The sequence below is a fragment of the Chaetura pelagica genome, unplaced genomic scaffold, assembly GCF_000747805.2.
Source record: "Chaetura pelagica isolate M959 unplaced genomic scaffold, ChaPel_1.0 scaffold103, whole genome shotgun sequence".
Lineage (NCBI taxonomy): Eukaryota > Metazoa > Chordata > Aves > Apodiformes > Apodidae > Chaetura > Chaetura pelagica.
In genome coordinates this window covers 4070405-4086298 of record NW_009953004.1, presented here as the reverse complement: position 1 = coordinate 4086298, position 15894 = coordinate 4070405, and the positions used below count along the sequence as shown (strand labels likewise).

The following is a 15894-nucleotide window of genomic DNA, read 5'->3' as shown; positions in this document are numbered from 1 at the left end:
GATGCTGTAGTGTGCCTGCTGATATAACCTTTAGTTGTTCAACTGGATTTAACTTTGAATTTTATAATCATGAAGAGGCCTTTGGAATATTCCCACTGATGCTGTGCAGTTTGGAGCCTCAACTTCCCTGCTTTCCAGAAGTTTTGTCTCTGGTAAATGGCTTTGCTCATGGCATGGCTGTCATTTTTCTGACTTGAATGTAACCAGTGAGGCAGAGATAGCTAAAGAACACTGGCTTTGTTTTTGAGCTTGCTAATGGAAACCTAAAGGGGAAGGCAGACATGTAAAAGACTAAAAATTCCTGTCGCTCTCTCTTTCCTTCCTGAACCAGTACATTTCTAGTTGTGTGAATAGGATTTCAGGTTTTTCCATAAGAGGCCTTTTTAGCTCATAGTGATTGGTGCCTTATGACTGTGTACAGATCTACTGTAGCTCAGATGTCTTTAGTTTATACTAGATACAATCGTTAAAAGTGATCAGCAGCTGGGGACCAAAAACTACTCTTGTACCTGGGTATCAGACCACATCTGTCTTCCTGGCTTCAAGCAGCACTTGAGAGAAGAGAATCCTGAGGTATTTGTCCAACTGCTGCCTTAATCCTCACTAATATTCTGCCAGATCCCTGGGTTAAGTGCTTTTCCTTCCCCAGGTGGATGCTCTGCCCCTTTAACTTTGGGAACAGAAGGCTCTGTCTCTCATAAATGGAACAGTAGTGGTTGTGAGAACGGTCCTGAGGGCCATTTCTTCCAATTGTTGTGATACCCATCACCTCCTGTCTTCCAACCTATCCATGCTGTAGCTACCCAGAATCCTTCCTGCCATTTCTGGGGAGAAAGCAGCCATGTATGCTCAGGGTTAATTGGATTTTGCCTTGATCCTTCATAGAAGGAAATGTTAACATTCAGAAGAGGCCTCATAAAAATGGATTTTACCTCCAATGGAGTGCCCCTCTGCTTTGCTTTCCTTGGATCAGTCTTCCCCTATAGGAAGTAATCAGGCTAGCCTGTGATTTATTTTCTTGCCTAGCATGATCCTAAATCTTGTGACTTTCTCAGTTTTGTGGGTTCCCCCTTTGAATGGTATTACTGCTAGTGGTGGTAGAAGGAAGCTATTTGAATGCTAGAGCATTGTCAGCTCCCTGCCTAATGGGAAAGGCAAAGGGGGACTGTGCCAAAAAGAAATATTGGTGATAGTATTAACAAACTGCAGTATTTTCCCAGGAATTTCTTGGGTTTCTAGAAACAACCTTATCAGTGCTGTATTATTTTTTTGGAAGCAATACATGTCTGTGTGGAGATAGACACAAATACCAACCAACCTCTGTTTGAAGCATAGCTTAGTGTGTGTTGCTTCCAAATACCCAGGTAAGTCACCTTTTCTCCCCTGGACACAGCTTGCTTCTGGAGGGGACACCACATGGTGAGTTTTTGGTTGGCCAAAACAACACACCTCAGTGCTTTTAAAATCCCAAATGAAAGATAGTGGCTAAATGGATCAGGACTGATTTGCCTGTTTCTATACCGAAGGGTTATTGGCACTGGCTCCACAGGAGTCTCATTACTGGGGGAACAGGACACCCTTTACACTTCTGTTTTGGTGCTTTAAAGCTGGTTCTCAGCAATTCTGCTCTGTCCATGGCAACAATTGATGCATTTGGGGGGAGAAAAGCCATTCTTACACTTCAATAATTTCCTAACAAGCTGACGTATGGTGTCTGGAATATGCGTTCAAATAATAAACCAGTAAGCCTTTCCTGCTCTGATGGGTCACACAACACTGCTGAGCTCATGTGTTATGATGCTGGCATGACTGCTGTTTATAGGGTTTTTTTAATCGTTCTAATTGCAAAAGGTCCAATATAGGAATAGAGCGGCTTGTGCCAGTGACTCCGCCTAACTCTTTGTAGTTGTTTCAGCCCTGCCTTCTTCTTAACCAGTATTATATTCCAGTGGTATTTAATGATATTTGATTTCAATACTTCTAGCTATGCACAATTAGAAAATATTAGTCATGGGGTGGAGGATGTGGTTATGGTCCTCCTTCTCTTGGAAATGTATACTGTATTGTAAAGAAATGATATTTTGCAAGAAAACTAATGTAAGAAGCTTTCAGTATTAAGGTGAGATTTGTAGACATGTTTGGTTTTTTTATCTATTAGAATACAGTGAATTTTTCTTCTTCCTCTCCATGTTCCAGTTGAATTGGATGGCTGCTCCTCTTGGCATTGTGGGGAGGGAAGTACTTTATCACATGTTTGCCTGGCTTGTTTCTTGTTTTATTTTTTTGTTGCTGTAAATTATATTGAGGTTTTTTGACCAGTCTTTTTACTGGATTATAATAGAACATCAGTTCTGTAAGGTTGTGGAGTAATTCATGGGTCCATGTGCTTACCTGCAGAGAGAACCTTGATATTAAGGCATTTTTTTTCCCATTTGGAGGAGTTGTTTAAATCCATACCTTGTTCTTCCTAAAGTGCCAATAAAGTTCAGAGAAATTAAACAGATGGTGTCTGGCTGGTTACTTAAGGCTTGCTTTGAGTCTAGTGCTGTGTCTCCAAGCTGACCAGGTCTGCCTTGTGGTTCCCCAGAGGTAAGCTCTATGTGCTTGTAGATAAGAAGATTCACCTGGTGCACTGTGTCCAGTTCTGCAGCCCCCAGCATAAGAAAGACATGGAGCTCCTGAAGCAAGTCCAGACTGGAGCAGCTCTCCTATGAAGACAGGCTGAGAGAGTTGGGGATGTTCAGCCTGGAAAAGAGAAGAGTCTGAGTAGACCTTCCAGTGCCTGAAAAGGTTCTAGGAAGGCTGGGAGAAGGGGCTTGTGAGAAGGGTCTTGTGACAAGGGCAGGGAGTAAGAGGGCAAGGGGTAATGGATTAAAACTGGAAAAGGGGAGATTTAGGTTAGACATTAGGAATAAATTATTCACTCTTGAGGGTGGTGAGATGCTGGAACAGGTTGCCCAGAGAAGCTGTGGAAGCCCCATCCCTGGAAGTGTTCAAGGGCAGGTTGGATGGGGCTTGGAGCAACCTGGGCTGGTGAGAGGTGTCCCTGCCCATGCAGGGGGGTTGGAACTGGATGATCTTTAAGGTCCTTTCCAACCCAAACCATTGTATGATTCTGTAATCCTACCTGAGTCCTGGAAAGCAATTGCTGGAATATCAACCCTTTCCCCTCCCCAGCCCTCCAAACTGTCTGATGGAGCTGGTCCTAGAAGTCACATTTCTGTGTGGAGGCACCTAGAGTATGAGTTTGTGTGTTTAACCTGCAAACGGACTGGCCACGCAGAGGAGGAGGAAGTGCTGTTGGAATCTGCTGCAGTGAGTGCCTGTGGTGCCTGGGTGCACAGTCAGTCTGGGGGGTGGCTGGGCCCCAAAGCTACTGCTCACCCCTGATGTCCTGCTGGGTCTGTCTTGCCTGACCCTCTACCAGGGTAGAGGGTTTTCAATCCTATTTGTTTTGCCACCTTGCCATGGCAGTCTTTGCCTGTGCTCCTAGAGGTCTCAGGACTGGGCCTGAGATGGAGGAGCATGGCTGCTGCCACGATTGTGCTAATGAGCTGTTTGGTCTCTGCAGCTGATTCTGTGTGGTTGTCAAGAGGGGCTTTGCAGAACTTGTGGCTGCCGCACTGCAGAGTGAGGCAGAGGTTTCATCAGAACATGTTGGTGCTTGGAGTTCTGGTGCTAGAGGAGAAACCTTATCTTCTCTGTGAACAAAATATGAAGTGGAGCAATGGAGACTTCTGCAATCCTCAGCAGGCCTGGCATGGACCCGGTCTCCATTGTTGGGTCTGTCTTGTTCCTTCCAGCATTCCAAAAACCTCAACACCACTGTAGGAACTGCTTCCTGTGCAGCCTTCAAGTGAAGAATGCACTGGTCTGGGAAGGTTGCTCTCACCAATGGGGTTCTTGTTGCTTTTATTGCACTTTCTTCTGGATGGACAAAACCTTTCAGCTTGTGCTTATGTTTCCTCTGCATGAGTGGCCTGGCTTTCCTGGCATTCTCTTGCTCATATCTGTGGAGTCTTGAGGCTTAATAATTCTCTGGTTAGGTACATCTATATTCAGTTTGAAAAAATAAAAGTGCAAAGCAGCTAAAGACTGCTTCTGTGCAGGATCATGTAGTGGAAAAAAAATCCAAACACTCCATTCTTCTAACCTAGGTTGTGCAGAGAGCTGCTGCTGTGTTTGCTGTTTGTCTGTGATACACTGCAGATTCAGTTTAGGTCACACCTAGAAGTTTTGAGGGCCAAGCTGCATTTGTCTGTGGGACAGGGACAAACTGGACCATAAAGGGCTCTCAGAAGAGCTGGGGACCAGAAACACTGTCTTCTTGCAGGTTCTGGGATGTGGCTTTATCAAGCAGTGCAACTTACTCTTAGACTGGCTTTGGTCTTCTGGGTCTGCAGCTATATAAAGTGCAGTTTGTGGACAAGGGTGCAGGTCCTTATAACTGGATGATGCCTGAAGGAACATCTAGTGCTAAGTTATAGGTCTCTGAAAGTTACTAGTAATTTTAAGATGGACTTTCGCAGGATAGGTAGCAGGATGGAGTGGGGATATAGGGGGAGAATGAAGAGGAGATATTAAGGAAAGAGTAGTGCTGAGAGTGCAGAAAGGAATTTTGGCAACTCCTGGAATGGACCATACTTCTGACTTGTGTTGAGAATTCATTCCTTCTGGGCACATATTAGTACCATTGATGCACTTTTCTTCTGAGCAGAGCTAGCTGGAAAATTACAAGCACCCCATGATTGCTGTTGCCTCTGGTACATCATCTGTTAAAGAAATACAAGCCAGAGTTGATCTTCAATCATCAAGATTGAAGAGTCAAGGGGATGTGGGATATGCTGCTGTGGAGCTGGGAGGTCACGCTGAAGGCTGGCTGTACCCCCAGTGCTGCTCTCCCATCCATCTTTGAAGCATCCTTGACTGACTGAAGCAAAGCATCTGCACACAAAGGCTCTGGCTGGGGCACTGTAATATCTTTATGGCCTTCACCCAGCCTTGCAGCCGCAATATTGCCAGAGGTGGCTACTGTCAAGGAGCCCTGTTGTGGATTCATTTCCTTGTTGCAGTGAGCCCATATCAGATCAGTGCATCACTGCCCTCTTGCTTCCAGGGTTGAAAATTTGGCGCCAGCTCCTTTTGTTTGTAGTGATTCTCAGAAGGTTGCTGAATATCTAGAGAAAGGTCAGAGCAGGTCAAGAGCAGTCTTGAGAGATGTAGACATTGAGGCACTAAATAGTTTCCCTCCCTGAAGCTCCAGTCTCTATCAGGTGGCACCTGAGCCTTGAGCACACACAAGGGAAGCAAAGTGTTGACTCGTGCAGGTTTGTGCTCAGTGCATTTGGCAGAACTCTGGCCCTGGCCCTGTGGGCTTGGGCAAAGCAGAACAAGCACAGGTTGTCCTATTTGCTCTTACTAGAAGCTTGTTCTGAAATGGGAAAGGCAGTTAATGGGTTTTCATAGTGACAGTGGGGAAGGGGAATCTTAGTTTTGTTCCATGGATTTGGTTCTGGGTGTGTAAGCAGCCTCTGCCTGCTTCCTCACAGGAGTGTTTGTGAGGTGGTAGGCTGGATAGGAGGTGGGGGTGAGCTGTTCTAGTTAAGCATACTTAAGCTGTGCTCTGTACACCTTCATTACTCCTGGGTCTATGTACCTGCAGCTCTGGCTCCATCCCCTGAGCCTTTATCCTCTGGAGCAGCACGGTCCTGCTTCTGGCTGCCTCTTGGCCCTGGCTGAGCCAGTGCAGCACTAGCAAGAACCTTCCTCTGTCTCAAGTGTGTGTGTGGTACATCATCCCTTGTCCTCCTGAAGGGTCAGCCAAGAATAATTTCCTCCATTTCTCTGAGATGTAAAACAAGGCACAGAGGATTATGTTTCTTCCAAGGCAGTAGAGTAATGGCTGAAACTAGTGACCCATTTCAGCTCAGCTCCAACTTCCAGCTCCCTTGTGTGCCTAGCCTGCTTTCCCACAGCCCTGGGAGAACGTGGGCCAGTCCTGCCTGCTCCAGTCCATAAAGGAGCAATGACTTCCCTGCTGGCCACAGTGCGGGCCTATAGCTTTGTCACCACTTGTTGAGCTGCTTGCTGAGTTCCTCCCTCTCTGCTGCACACTTGTCCTTTGGGAGTTCTGTTGAGCACCTGGGATTTTGTCAAACACTGATCTGATAAAATGCTCCAATTTTCTTGTCTGGATGACATCTGTAAACTTTCTGCATGTGTTGCAACTCACATGGATGGGGCCTGGGCCTTTCTGCCTGTATGTGATGTCTGTCTCTCCCCTCTCCTGCAGGACAGGCTGCTGCTCCTCCAGATTCTTCTGCTCTTTCACAAAGTAAATTCTATCACTTAGTTTATCAAATCTTGATTCCAATCAAGATTGTGAAGTTAATCTCACAACCCCAGATCTGCAGCATCACTAGGACTGTGTTAATGTGTATGTTCAGAACTACAGGATTGCATAATGATTTTCATCTGCTTTCAGAGAGGCAGAAAAGTAACAGGGTGATTTTAAACCTTCCATCTAGGGTCTCTTGGAAGCCTCAAGGTTTACAGGAGAGCTCTTGTGGTCAGAGCTATTTGCATAGAGTGTTTTCTGCCCAAAGGAATGGATGCAAATCTGACTGTGCCTGTATCTACTGAACCAGCCCACAGAAGGACTGAAACTCTGAGGGTGGTCAGACGGGCTGGGGCTGGTACCTGGGGAGTCTGAGTGTGCTCCTGGCTGTAGAAGGCTGCAATGTTATCATGGAACTTCTTATGGGATCAGGGCACTGATTTGGTCAGTTATTGTGTGGACTTAATGGCACCTTCTATCTCTTCTGGATGTTTGCATGAGAGTCCCTAGACCTGCGGGCAGGGGGTGCCTCTGTGCACACTGGTGAAACTTGGTTTCTGCCCAACTTCTGTGAAACAGCTAAGGGGTCTTCAGCTGTTCCTGCCCTGTCCATGAAGCCTGTGCTGACCTCCAAGAGAATATTTTAAGGGTTTTTTTCTAAGGCAAGGATACTTAGTTGTTGGGGTTTCTTTGCTCTTTGTTTGTTTGTTTGGGGTTTGTGTTTTTTTTGTTTGTTTTTTTTTAGAAGGAGTGTTAATTTGCAAAGCTTTCTATTTGTGTGAGCAAATGAGCAGTGGTTTACTCTGGGAAGGCTGCGTTTACTTCTGGGCTTGCTGCTGGGTGAAACTCATGAGAGGAGGGAAAAGGGGTTCTTACTTCTGCCCTTTTCCTCCTGTTTCAAAAGCCTTAAAAGAGGCTGTTGAGCTCATTATAGGACTTGATCCTCTCTCCTGGTGTGGCTCCTGCTGACACCAGAGGACCCCTTGTCCCCTTCATTGCTTCCCAGTTCCCTGCAGGGCTCGGTGTGATGCTTGCAGATCTGACTTCCCTCTGTGTTGGCCTCTCTCCTGTTGGGTGGCATTGACCTGTCACTTGCTGTGCTCCCTGTGCCTGGCAAGGAGAGAGATCAGTGCCAGGCAAACACACCAATGTCCTTGCTGTGAAAACTGCTGCACATATATCTAGTGTATCTCCCAATTCAAGGTTTGTTGGAGAGATAAGATGCTTTGTGGTTTGTTTGTATGTGCTGTGGCCCCTTTCCTTGTGTCTCTCAGGGCAAGCCTTGCTTTTCTTCTGTGGAAATTACTGAGCCAGCTGGGCTGCCTCTTTGCACCCCTGCAGTGCCTGAAAAGCAAAGGCAGGACCAGGCAGACTCAGCTGCAGAGGCTGCATGGATTTAAATTCAGGGATGAGATCGAGCCCTGGAATTTGGATTTGAAGGCTTAAGTATTCAGGGCAGCTTGCAGGAGGGAGCTAACCACCTGGAAAAGTGAGGGGCCACAGAGCAGGGACACCAGCCAGAACTGATGGCCTGAAAAAATCTGAGGGGCAAATTCTGCAGCAGAAAAGAAAATGCATTTGTGGGACAAATAGGGGCTGGCACAAGGTGCTGTAAGGCTGTGATTGTCCCTTGGAAAGCCCATCAAATATTGAGCTGGGCCCATGCTGATCAAAAAGAGCAAGGAGGCTGAGATCAGTTTGCTGCCCTGCAAACACAACTCCAACTTCTCCTAGGGCACATCCCTCTGGCAGATGACCTGTCATGGGAGCAGTGGTGCCCAGCCTGCCCTTGGCAAATGAGAGTGAGACAGAATGAAATATTCCTCTGTGCTGCTCTAATAAGTGCAAAGTGAATGGAGGAAACTTGGTGACTTGAGAAACTGAATTTCCTCTTAGAAAAAAAAAAACAACACAGATTTTTTAATTATTATTATTATTTTAAATCCTGTATCTATTGAACCTGAGGTTCTCTCTACTGAAACTATCTCAGTGATATGGTTGAATTAACTTACATTTAAAACTTTGGACTGAAGAATAGGATCCCCCTTCTCCCTTATGAAAAATACTTGTGCTCCTGCATGTCTTTGAAGCAAGCATTCCCTTCCAACCAGAAAGCTTTGGGTGGAAAATTTTCATTTTGGGGTGAAAAGCCAAAAATTTCCAATTCTCTTCAACACTATGAATCCACTTTTGGGAGTGTGTTTCCAGCCAGTTCTCATTCTCAGGCTGAAGTTTCTTGCCCTGTGGTTCCTTGTCTCTCTCCTGCCTGGCTCACCAATAATGTTGTCATTTGTTGTCACAACAACAAAGAATCAGCCCCATGGCCTCTCACTCAACTTCCCCACACACACTCTGGGATGAGGAGGACAAACCCAACTAGAAGCTCATGGGTTGAGACAAAGGACAAGGAGGGACCTTCACCGATTAAGGTCATGGGCAAAAGATACTCAACTTGGGTAATAATAATAATTTCACACTGCCCACAGGACACAGACACCCCCAGAGCAGGGCTCACACACGTTACCCCCCTCCCTTCTTCCCACCCAAATCCCTTTGTTCCCAGTTTCTCTCCCTCCCTCCCCCCAGTAGCACAGGGGATGGGGTTTAGAGTCAGTTCAGGCTGGTGGGTCCTGCTGCTCCTTCCTCCTCAGAGAGGATTCCTCACAGTCCTGCCCTGCTCCCCACGGGTCCCTCCCATGGCAGATCCTCCCACAGCCTCTCCTCCAGGAATCTGATTCCACTGGCCACAAAACCCAAGCCCACTGGCCAAGTTCACCCCTCCTGGCACCGCCAGGGAATGTTCCACCACATTTCTCCTTGAGGGCAGGGGCACAGCTGCCATCTCGTCATGGGCTGCAGGGAAACTTCTGCTCGGGAACCTTCTTCCTCACCAACCACCAGCACTGCTCTGCTCCTACAGCACAGCTGTTCTTAACTTCTGGCTCTGCTCAGATCTTATCTCAGTCCTTTCGTATGTTAATGGCAGAGGTTCATCTGTTGTCCCTCTAAAGGTTCCTGGGCTGGTTTGGAGCAGGGGGAGCTTCTCAGATTCTCACCAGAGCTACCTCTAGGGCCCTTCCATTGCTACCAAAAGACATTCTGAGATTCCTGTGAAGCAAGTGAAAACTCACATTTAGGGCTGGGATTCTGCAGTGTTGGGGAAGACAATGTGGCTGGATGACAACTCTGCAAAGAGCAGAATCTGTAATTCTTTCTCCCACTCCAGTGCTGTGAGAGCTGCCCTGTCCCTTTTCCCAAGGCAGCATCTGTCAGGGCTCCTGCCTGTCTGCTCTCCCAGCCCTTGGCTGGCAACCACTTTTGTCACTGGGCACTGCAATGAATATTGTTCCTGAAATGCGTTCCTCAAAGGGAATTCTGTAAGACAAAACAAGGTGAGCATTGGTTGTGGGTTGGTATCTGGAGCTGGTGCTTGTGTTACCATGCCTCACCCAGTTCCCATGTCCTGATGGGTTGAACTGCACCAAAATCCAAGCACATTCTGTCTGTCCTTCCTATCCGTCCTCCTTCCCTTCCTCCACCCCCAGGAAGGCTGGCCTAGTTTTTTTTCTTTGTTTTGTTCCCTCCCTTCATTTTTTTCTCCCCCCCTCAGCTGTGCTCATAACTCCTCATTTGGCTTTGCAACAAAGGACAGCCCAGGAGCTGTGGAGTAGGACCCGAGGCAGCATGATGGCTCAAGGCACCGCTGGGCTCCTGCGGAGGGGCCTGAACATCAGCAAAACCTGCTTCTTCCCTCTCTGTGGGACGACTCAGCAGCACCACACACCAGCTGCACGTGCGTTAAGAAGAGGCTTCAGCTCCACGCAGAAGCTCTGGGATGTCCCTGGGGAGTCCAGGTGAGTAGGATGTGAAGCCTTGGTGGGAAAGGACCTTTTCAGGGAGGGACACACACTTGCCTCCACCTTGCTCCATGGAAGGGAGAGGAGAGAGACCTGTGCAGGACTGGGTGGATGAGGTGCTGCTCATCTGGGAGGTGCTGCTCCCTACTCCTGGAGCTGTGAAGAGCACTGCTGGTGGCCTGCATCTTGAGCATGAAGATGCAGGTAAAAGCAGAGGCTTTTAACAAGCAGTGGACATGCTACTGACACAGAAAAGTCTGCGTTGTTGGGAGATACGTGATGTGCACTTCAAGAGAATTAAGTGTAAATGGATATCAAGGAACTGAGGCAGGGTGCCAATTTTTCTCATTATATATATGAAGTCAAATTGCATAAAGACAATGACAGAACCCAGAGAGGCCCACTAGAAATATATAACAAATATATAGCCTCTTGTTCTTGCTTGAGACTGCCTTTCTTATGGTGAAAGCAGCTAAATAGGCAGTATCTTCCTGAAATGTTTCCTTTGACACCTGTCATTTGAGATCAAATAGATGGGGATATATATTTATATTAAACATCACATTGTAAACTCTAAGATTTCCCTTCCCCCTCATCAGTCCCGACTGGATGGTTGGACTTGGTGATCTTAGAGGTCTTTTCCAACCATGATAATTCTGTCACTACATGGCACAAGAGTCCATTGACCACTGGGGCCTGGTTACCAGCCTTGGAGGAATGGGGATGGTGGGCAAGGTGTGTTGGAGAGCTGGGCCATGGTCCTGCTGTATTCGGGGAAGCTGCTGCTGGCCACAGTGGGGCTCTGGGAGCTGCAAATTCTCTTGGATTTCACGTCCCGCTGGGAAGGCAGAGCAGGGAATGCCTGTGGCTCCAGGGAGCAAAGTGTTCTCCCTAGGACACTGGGAGCTGCTGCCTTGCCTTGCTGGAGAGCTCTCCTGGCAGGGAGATGGCAGGTGGTGGCCGTGAGTTCCAGATTCCTGGAAGGCTGGACATTCCTCAAGAAGGAAATCAAGGTGTAGGAGCAGACCATCTCATGTGCTGAGAGGACAGGGCTGCCTGGCACAGAGTCCTGAGCCACCTTTCTACAGCAGGCCCACTCCCTGCCAGCTCTTCCTCTCTGTTCCCTAGGGATAATTCAGGAGATGGCATTTCTCTGAGAAAAAGAAAAGGAATTTTTAGATCTCCTAGACCAGTACAATCTGGGTCAAACTGATCTGCTAGACATTGAGAAAAAGACCCAACCAACATCACAGAAAATACAACAAAGCATTTAGCTATCTTACCTCAGACTAAAGTTGCACTGATAACCCTGTGTAATGGGATTTACGGAGACTTGTTATCAATGGGTTTTCTTTCTAATTGGTTTGCTGCTTTTGAAGTTCTCTCCAAGTACTTGGAGGCATCTCACTGTTTCGTATGGCCTTGGAAAGTATCTTTTTTGGGAAAAACACTGTCAGGGAGAAGAACCTTCTTGAAACCCCCTTCATTAGATTGAGAAAGTTTGTCATAGAGAGTTTGAGGTGTTTTTTGTTTGTTTTTTTTTAAGGGAATAATCGGTTGGAATTTCTCCTCTGCAGCATGGTCTGGGTGTTAACTTCAGTGCTGTTTTCATAATCAGGGGACCCTGTTGGAGTCTATGGCCCAGGCATTGTTTTCTGCTGAAGTTTTCTGAAAAAGAGGAAGCCAGGTGCCTCAGATGAGGGTGCAGTGGCCTCTGTGTTGTCCTGCTAGTTCAATCAAGACACAACTGAAAATAAAAGAGCTGAGAAGGCAATAAACAGTTTCATCTATTTTCTCCACTTTCAAATCTTCATGGAATATGGGGATTTGCTTTCCAAAGAGAGGACTGGAATTTCCTGTGCCTGCAGTCTTGTTGGTGAGGTCTATGTCACAACATTTTAAGGAACATCATCCTTAGTCACTTAGAGATGTAGTGCAGTGTTTGTTAGTAGGTAAATGGGATTAGATCTAGAGGGTGATTGTGACTCGTGTGAATTGGAACGGGTAAAACCTGCAGACTTGAAAGAGGAGATTATTTCTTCTCCCTTTTCCATTGTTTTTACAGGAATTATTTCCTGTCCCCTATTCAGTTGGGTGCATCCCCTATAATCTACCTCTGCCACTTGTGAGTTAAGAAAGGGCAAAGGAAATTGTTTAAACTTGATTCTTGTAGTTTTCTGTGCTTAACATTAAAAGAAAATCAGCACAGATCTCCACAGGTTTCTTTTTAATCTGTCTCAGAGCAGAGAGGGCCGAGCAGGCAGCCTAAGTCCTTGCCAGTGTTGCTGCTATCCCATGGACAATTCCCATTTAACCAAGTCCTACTTCCAGTCTCTGTGGCTTTCCAAGAGAGTGCCTGGCACTGTGGGCATTAAAGTACTTCCTTAGCTGGCAGATGTGCTGTAACGTGACATTTTGCATTCTGTGTGTATTGCAAATACACTGCAAGGAACCAGGAGACAATATTAGAAATTCTCAGAGCTCTGAGCCATGTTTGCTGTTAGTTTCACTGGTTTCAGGGTTTCCAGGCTTCATATCAAACAGCATGGATGCTGGTTCTCTTGTTCTACACTTGTTCATGTGCAGGGATGTTTGTTAAAGTGTGAAATATTTTCAGCCATCTCAGATCTGACTGTCAATGAGAAGTGACAATCTGAATTTTGCTGATGTGTGGTGTAATCTTCCCAGAAAGGGTCTGTGTGCACACTTCCTTCCACCTCTGTAGTGCTCAGCCAAAAGACATCAGTGCTGGGTATGTAGGAAAGGGTGGGCTTCTCTGATTTTGCAAACTTGTCTTGCAGCTCTGCAGAGCAGGTGACAGTGCACTTCATAAATCGGGATGGAGAGCGACTGACGGCCACAGCCACGGAAGGGGAGAGTTTGCTGCAAGTGGTAGTTAATCAAAACTTGGCCATTGATGGGTTTGGTAGGTGTTGCATGAGAGTATATACTCTCGGGATTTTTGTGTCTCTGCTGTGACCTGTGGATATCTGGGAACAATGTAACTGTACACATGCCACTGTTCTGGTGAGACCATGAACAGGGTTCTCTTCCCCAGCAGCTGCTGCTAGGCTGGCTCACCACACTGTGTGACATCCCATTGTCACCCCTGGGATTGCAACAGCTGATGTCAATATGTTTGGCTGGTTAGACCTGACTTACAAATTTGAATACTGATTGTGATCCTCCCAGAGAAAAGGCAGGCTGAAATTTTCATCCATCTCTTGTGTTTCCTGGCATCTCTCTTGACATGTTCCAGGTCTGTTAAAGGGCCTGTTCTCATGCTGTTCCTGAGGATGATCTCTCTCACCTCCCTTGGTTTTTCTGATTTGCTGTTTCTCCACCAGGTGCATGTGAAGGGACATTAGCCTGCTCCACTTGTCACCTCATCTTTGAGAAGGACACCTTCCAAAAGCTGGATGCCATCTCAGATGAAGAGCTGGACATGCTGGACTTAGCATATGGACTCACTGAGACGTAAGCCCCACTGCTAATGGCTGTAAATTCTCAACCGTCCCCAGCACCTCAGCCCTATTTCCAAGGGGTCAGGATTTGTTCTGTATTATGGTTGTGCCTCTAGAGCTGCTCTCCTGGGGCACAGGAGACCTCTGAGAGGAACTTTAGTGAAAACCCAGCCTGGGGCTGGCATCCTGATGTAGGTGAGGAATGTTTTCCTTTACTGAGCCTCACTGAAAGTTTTTTTCTCAGGTCACGCCTTGGCTGCCAGGTGTGTGTTAAGAAGTCAATGGATGGTGTGACAGTGCGTGTCCCCATGGATGTGTCAGACATCAGGAACCAGATGGAGGTTGGAAAGTAAAGCAAACAGTAACTGGAACCAACTCCTGTATGACTCCTGTCCTAATTTTAGTGTTGCTGTTGGTTAACACTGTTGCTTTCTGTGACTGGCTGTAGGAGACTGTTGAGGTCTTGGTCAGTGTAAAGCCTGTTCGGCAAATCTCTTATTTAAACCAAACTTAATGTTAAGGTCTTTAGCAAGTTAAAGCTAAGAGCCTAAGTGCTTTCCTGAATGCATCTGGACTGAAGTGTATGGCTTCATGTTTTGGCAGGTGACAGTAAACATCTAAGCTGTATGTAACTCACCTCTCCTTTGAATTTTAAGGAATTCTGCTATTCTAATTAGCTCCTGGGAATTTTGCAAGGTTTGGTTCTTTAACTGTAGGGCAGAATTTTTTTTTTTCCTAATTTGAGAAGCTTGAGGAGAGAGAGCTGTTCCAAATGCAAAACAGTGTGCTGGTTGGCTTTGTGATCCAGGCTGTTTAGTTAGCAAGAAGATACTGATAACCTGATAATTTGAGTGCTGACATTTGCTATCAGAGAGAGCCACTTTCTATGAATTTGAGATGTTACATGTCACTGAATTGTAATGTGCCATAATCTAATCTGCTAAATTCTCCAAATATTACTTTTTCCCATTGCTGTACTACCATATCCATAAAATAAAACCAGGCTTTTAGACATATGAGATTCACTTTTCTGGGAACATGATCATGGTTGGAATAACATGAACCAGTGTAAAAAATCCCCTTTGAAAATCAGAAGCTCAGTAACTGAGAGAAGCATGTAGCACTTGTGCTCAAGTATATTTAAGAAGGAATGACAGCTGTTGGAGGCACAAGGAACATGCACAAAAGGAGATGTGGGAGCTGATGTGGGAGGAGGGAGTGAAGGAGTCAGATTGAAGGGAACAGTGTTGGTGACCCAGCCATGGAAGGAGGTGCTCTGTCCCAAGCATAACTCTGGGGGAACCGCAGCCCATGGACAACACACACCAGGGGACAACCCTGAGGGAGTTGTGGCCCCTGGAGGCTCTTGAGCAGAGGTAGCAATTAAGAAACCAGGAGCAATGGAAGTAAATTAATAGGAAACCAGGACTGTCAGGAAGAGTTAGGCACTGAACTTGACCTCCTGTGACACCTCCTCCCTCGCTGAAGGGATTGAGAAGGACTGGTGTAAACAAGGGATGTTGAGGCAGGAAAATGGGGTGGAGAATGAGTTGGGTTTGACTGAGGTTGAGTTTGTGGAAGGGTGAGGAAAAGTGTGTCTCTGTTTGTTCGTAATCTTGGCCCCCACCAATACCTGAATTGGTAATTAAATGTTGATGCTAATTGGCAATACATCAAATGAAGGAAATCCTGCAAGTTGAGGTGTTCCAGCCTGTGACATTAGTACCTGATCTAGATCCATCTAAATAGATTCTAATCTGGGCCATAGTACGAGATTATAAAAACATTTTGTACACAGAGGTGTTACCTTTCATTAGACCCAATGCTGGAGCTGAGGGGAGTGTGAACAGCTTCAGCCACACACGTGCTTCTTTGGGTTTGGAAACAGCTGGAAACTCCAAGTTCAAGCATCCTAGTGCCAAATGAGTGGAAAGGACCATTCAAAGGTCAGAGTCACTGCAAGTGTATGACATAATTTTGTAGAGGACCCCCCTGTAACTCTGCCTTCCTCCTTCTGGAGTTCTGCCCCCCCCGCCCAAATCCCGCTGCTTTTGACCTGTGTTTGTGCTGGGTTTGGAGGCCAGGGCCCCCCTGGAGAAGTGCAAAGAAATAAGAACATGATCTCCCAGATCTTCAGTTCCTGGCATTGCGCATCGCGCCGGAGGCTCTGCAGGGTCTGGGGGCTTCGCAGGGGCCGGGGCTGCCGCGGGGTGTGTGCGTGGGGCCGCTGGACGCG

At 46.7% G+C, this 15894-nt stretch overlaps 1 protein-coding gene across 1 annotated transcript; it reads left to right on the top strand.

Annotated features, from left to right (window-relative positions):
- Positions 1 to 10021: 10021 nt before the first annotated feature.
- On the top strand, positions 10022 to 14011 carry LOC104387847 (adrenodoxin-like). The gene is made up of 4 exons (XM_009996640.1): positions 10022 to 10191; positions 12996 to 13120; positions 13542 to 13671; positions 13903 to 14011. The coding sequence occupies exons 1-4, from the start codon at positions 10022 to 10024 to the stop codon at positions 14009 to 14011; spliced, it is 534 nt and encodes a 177-aa protein (XP_009994942.1).
- The last annotated feature ends 1883 nt before the right edge of the window (positions 14012 to 15894 follow it).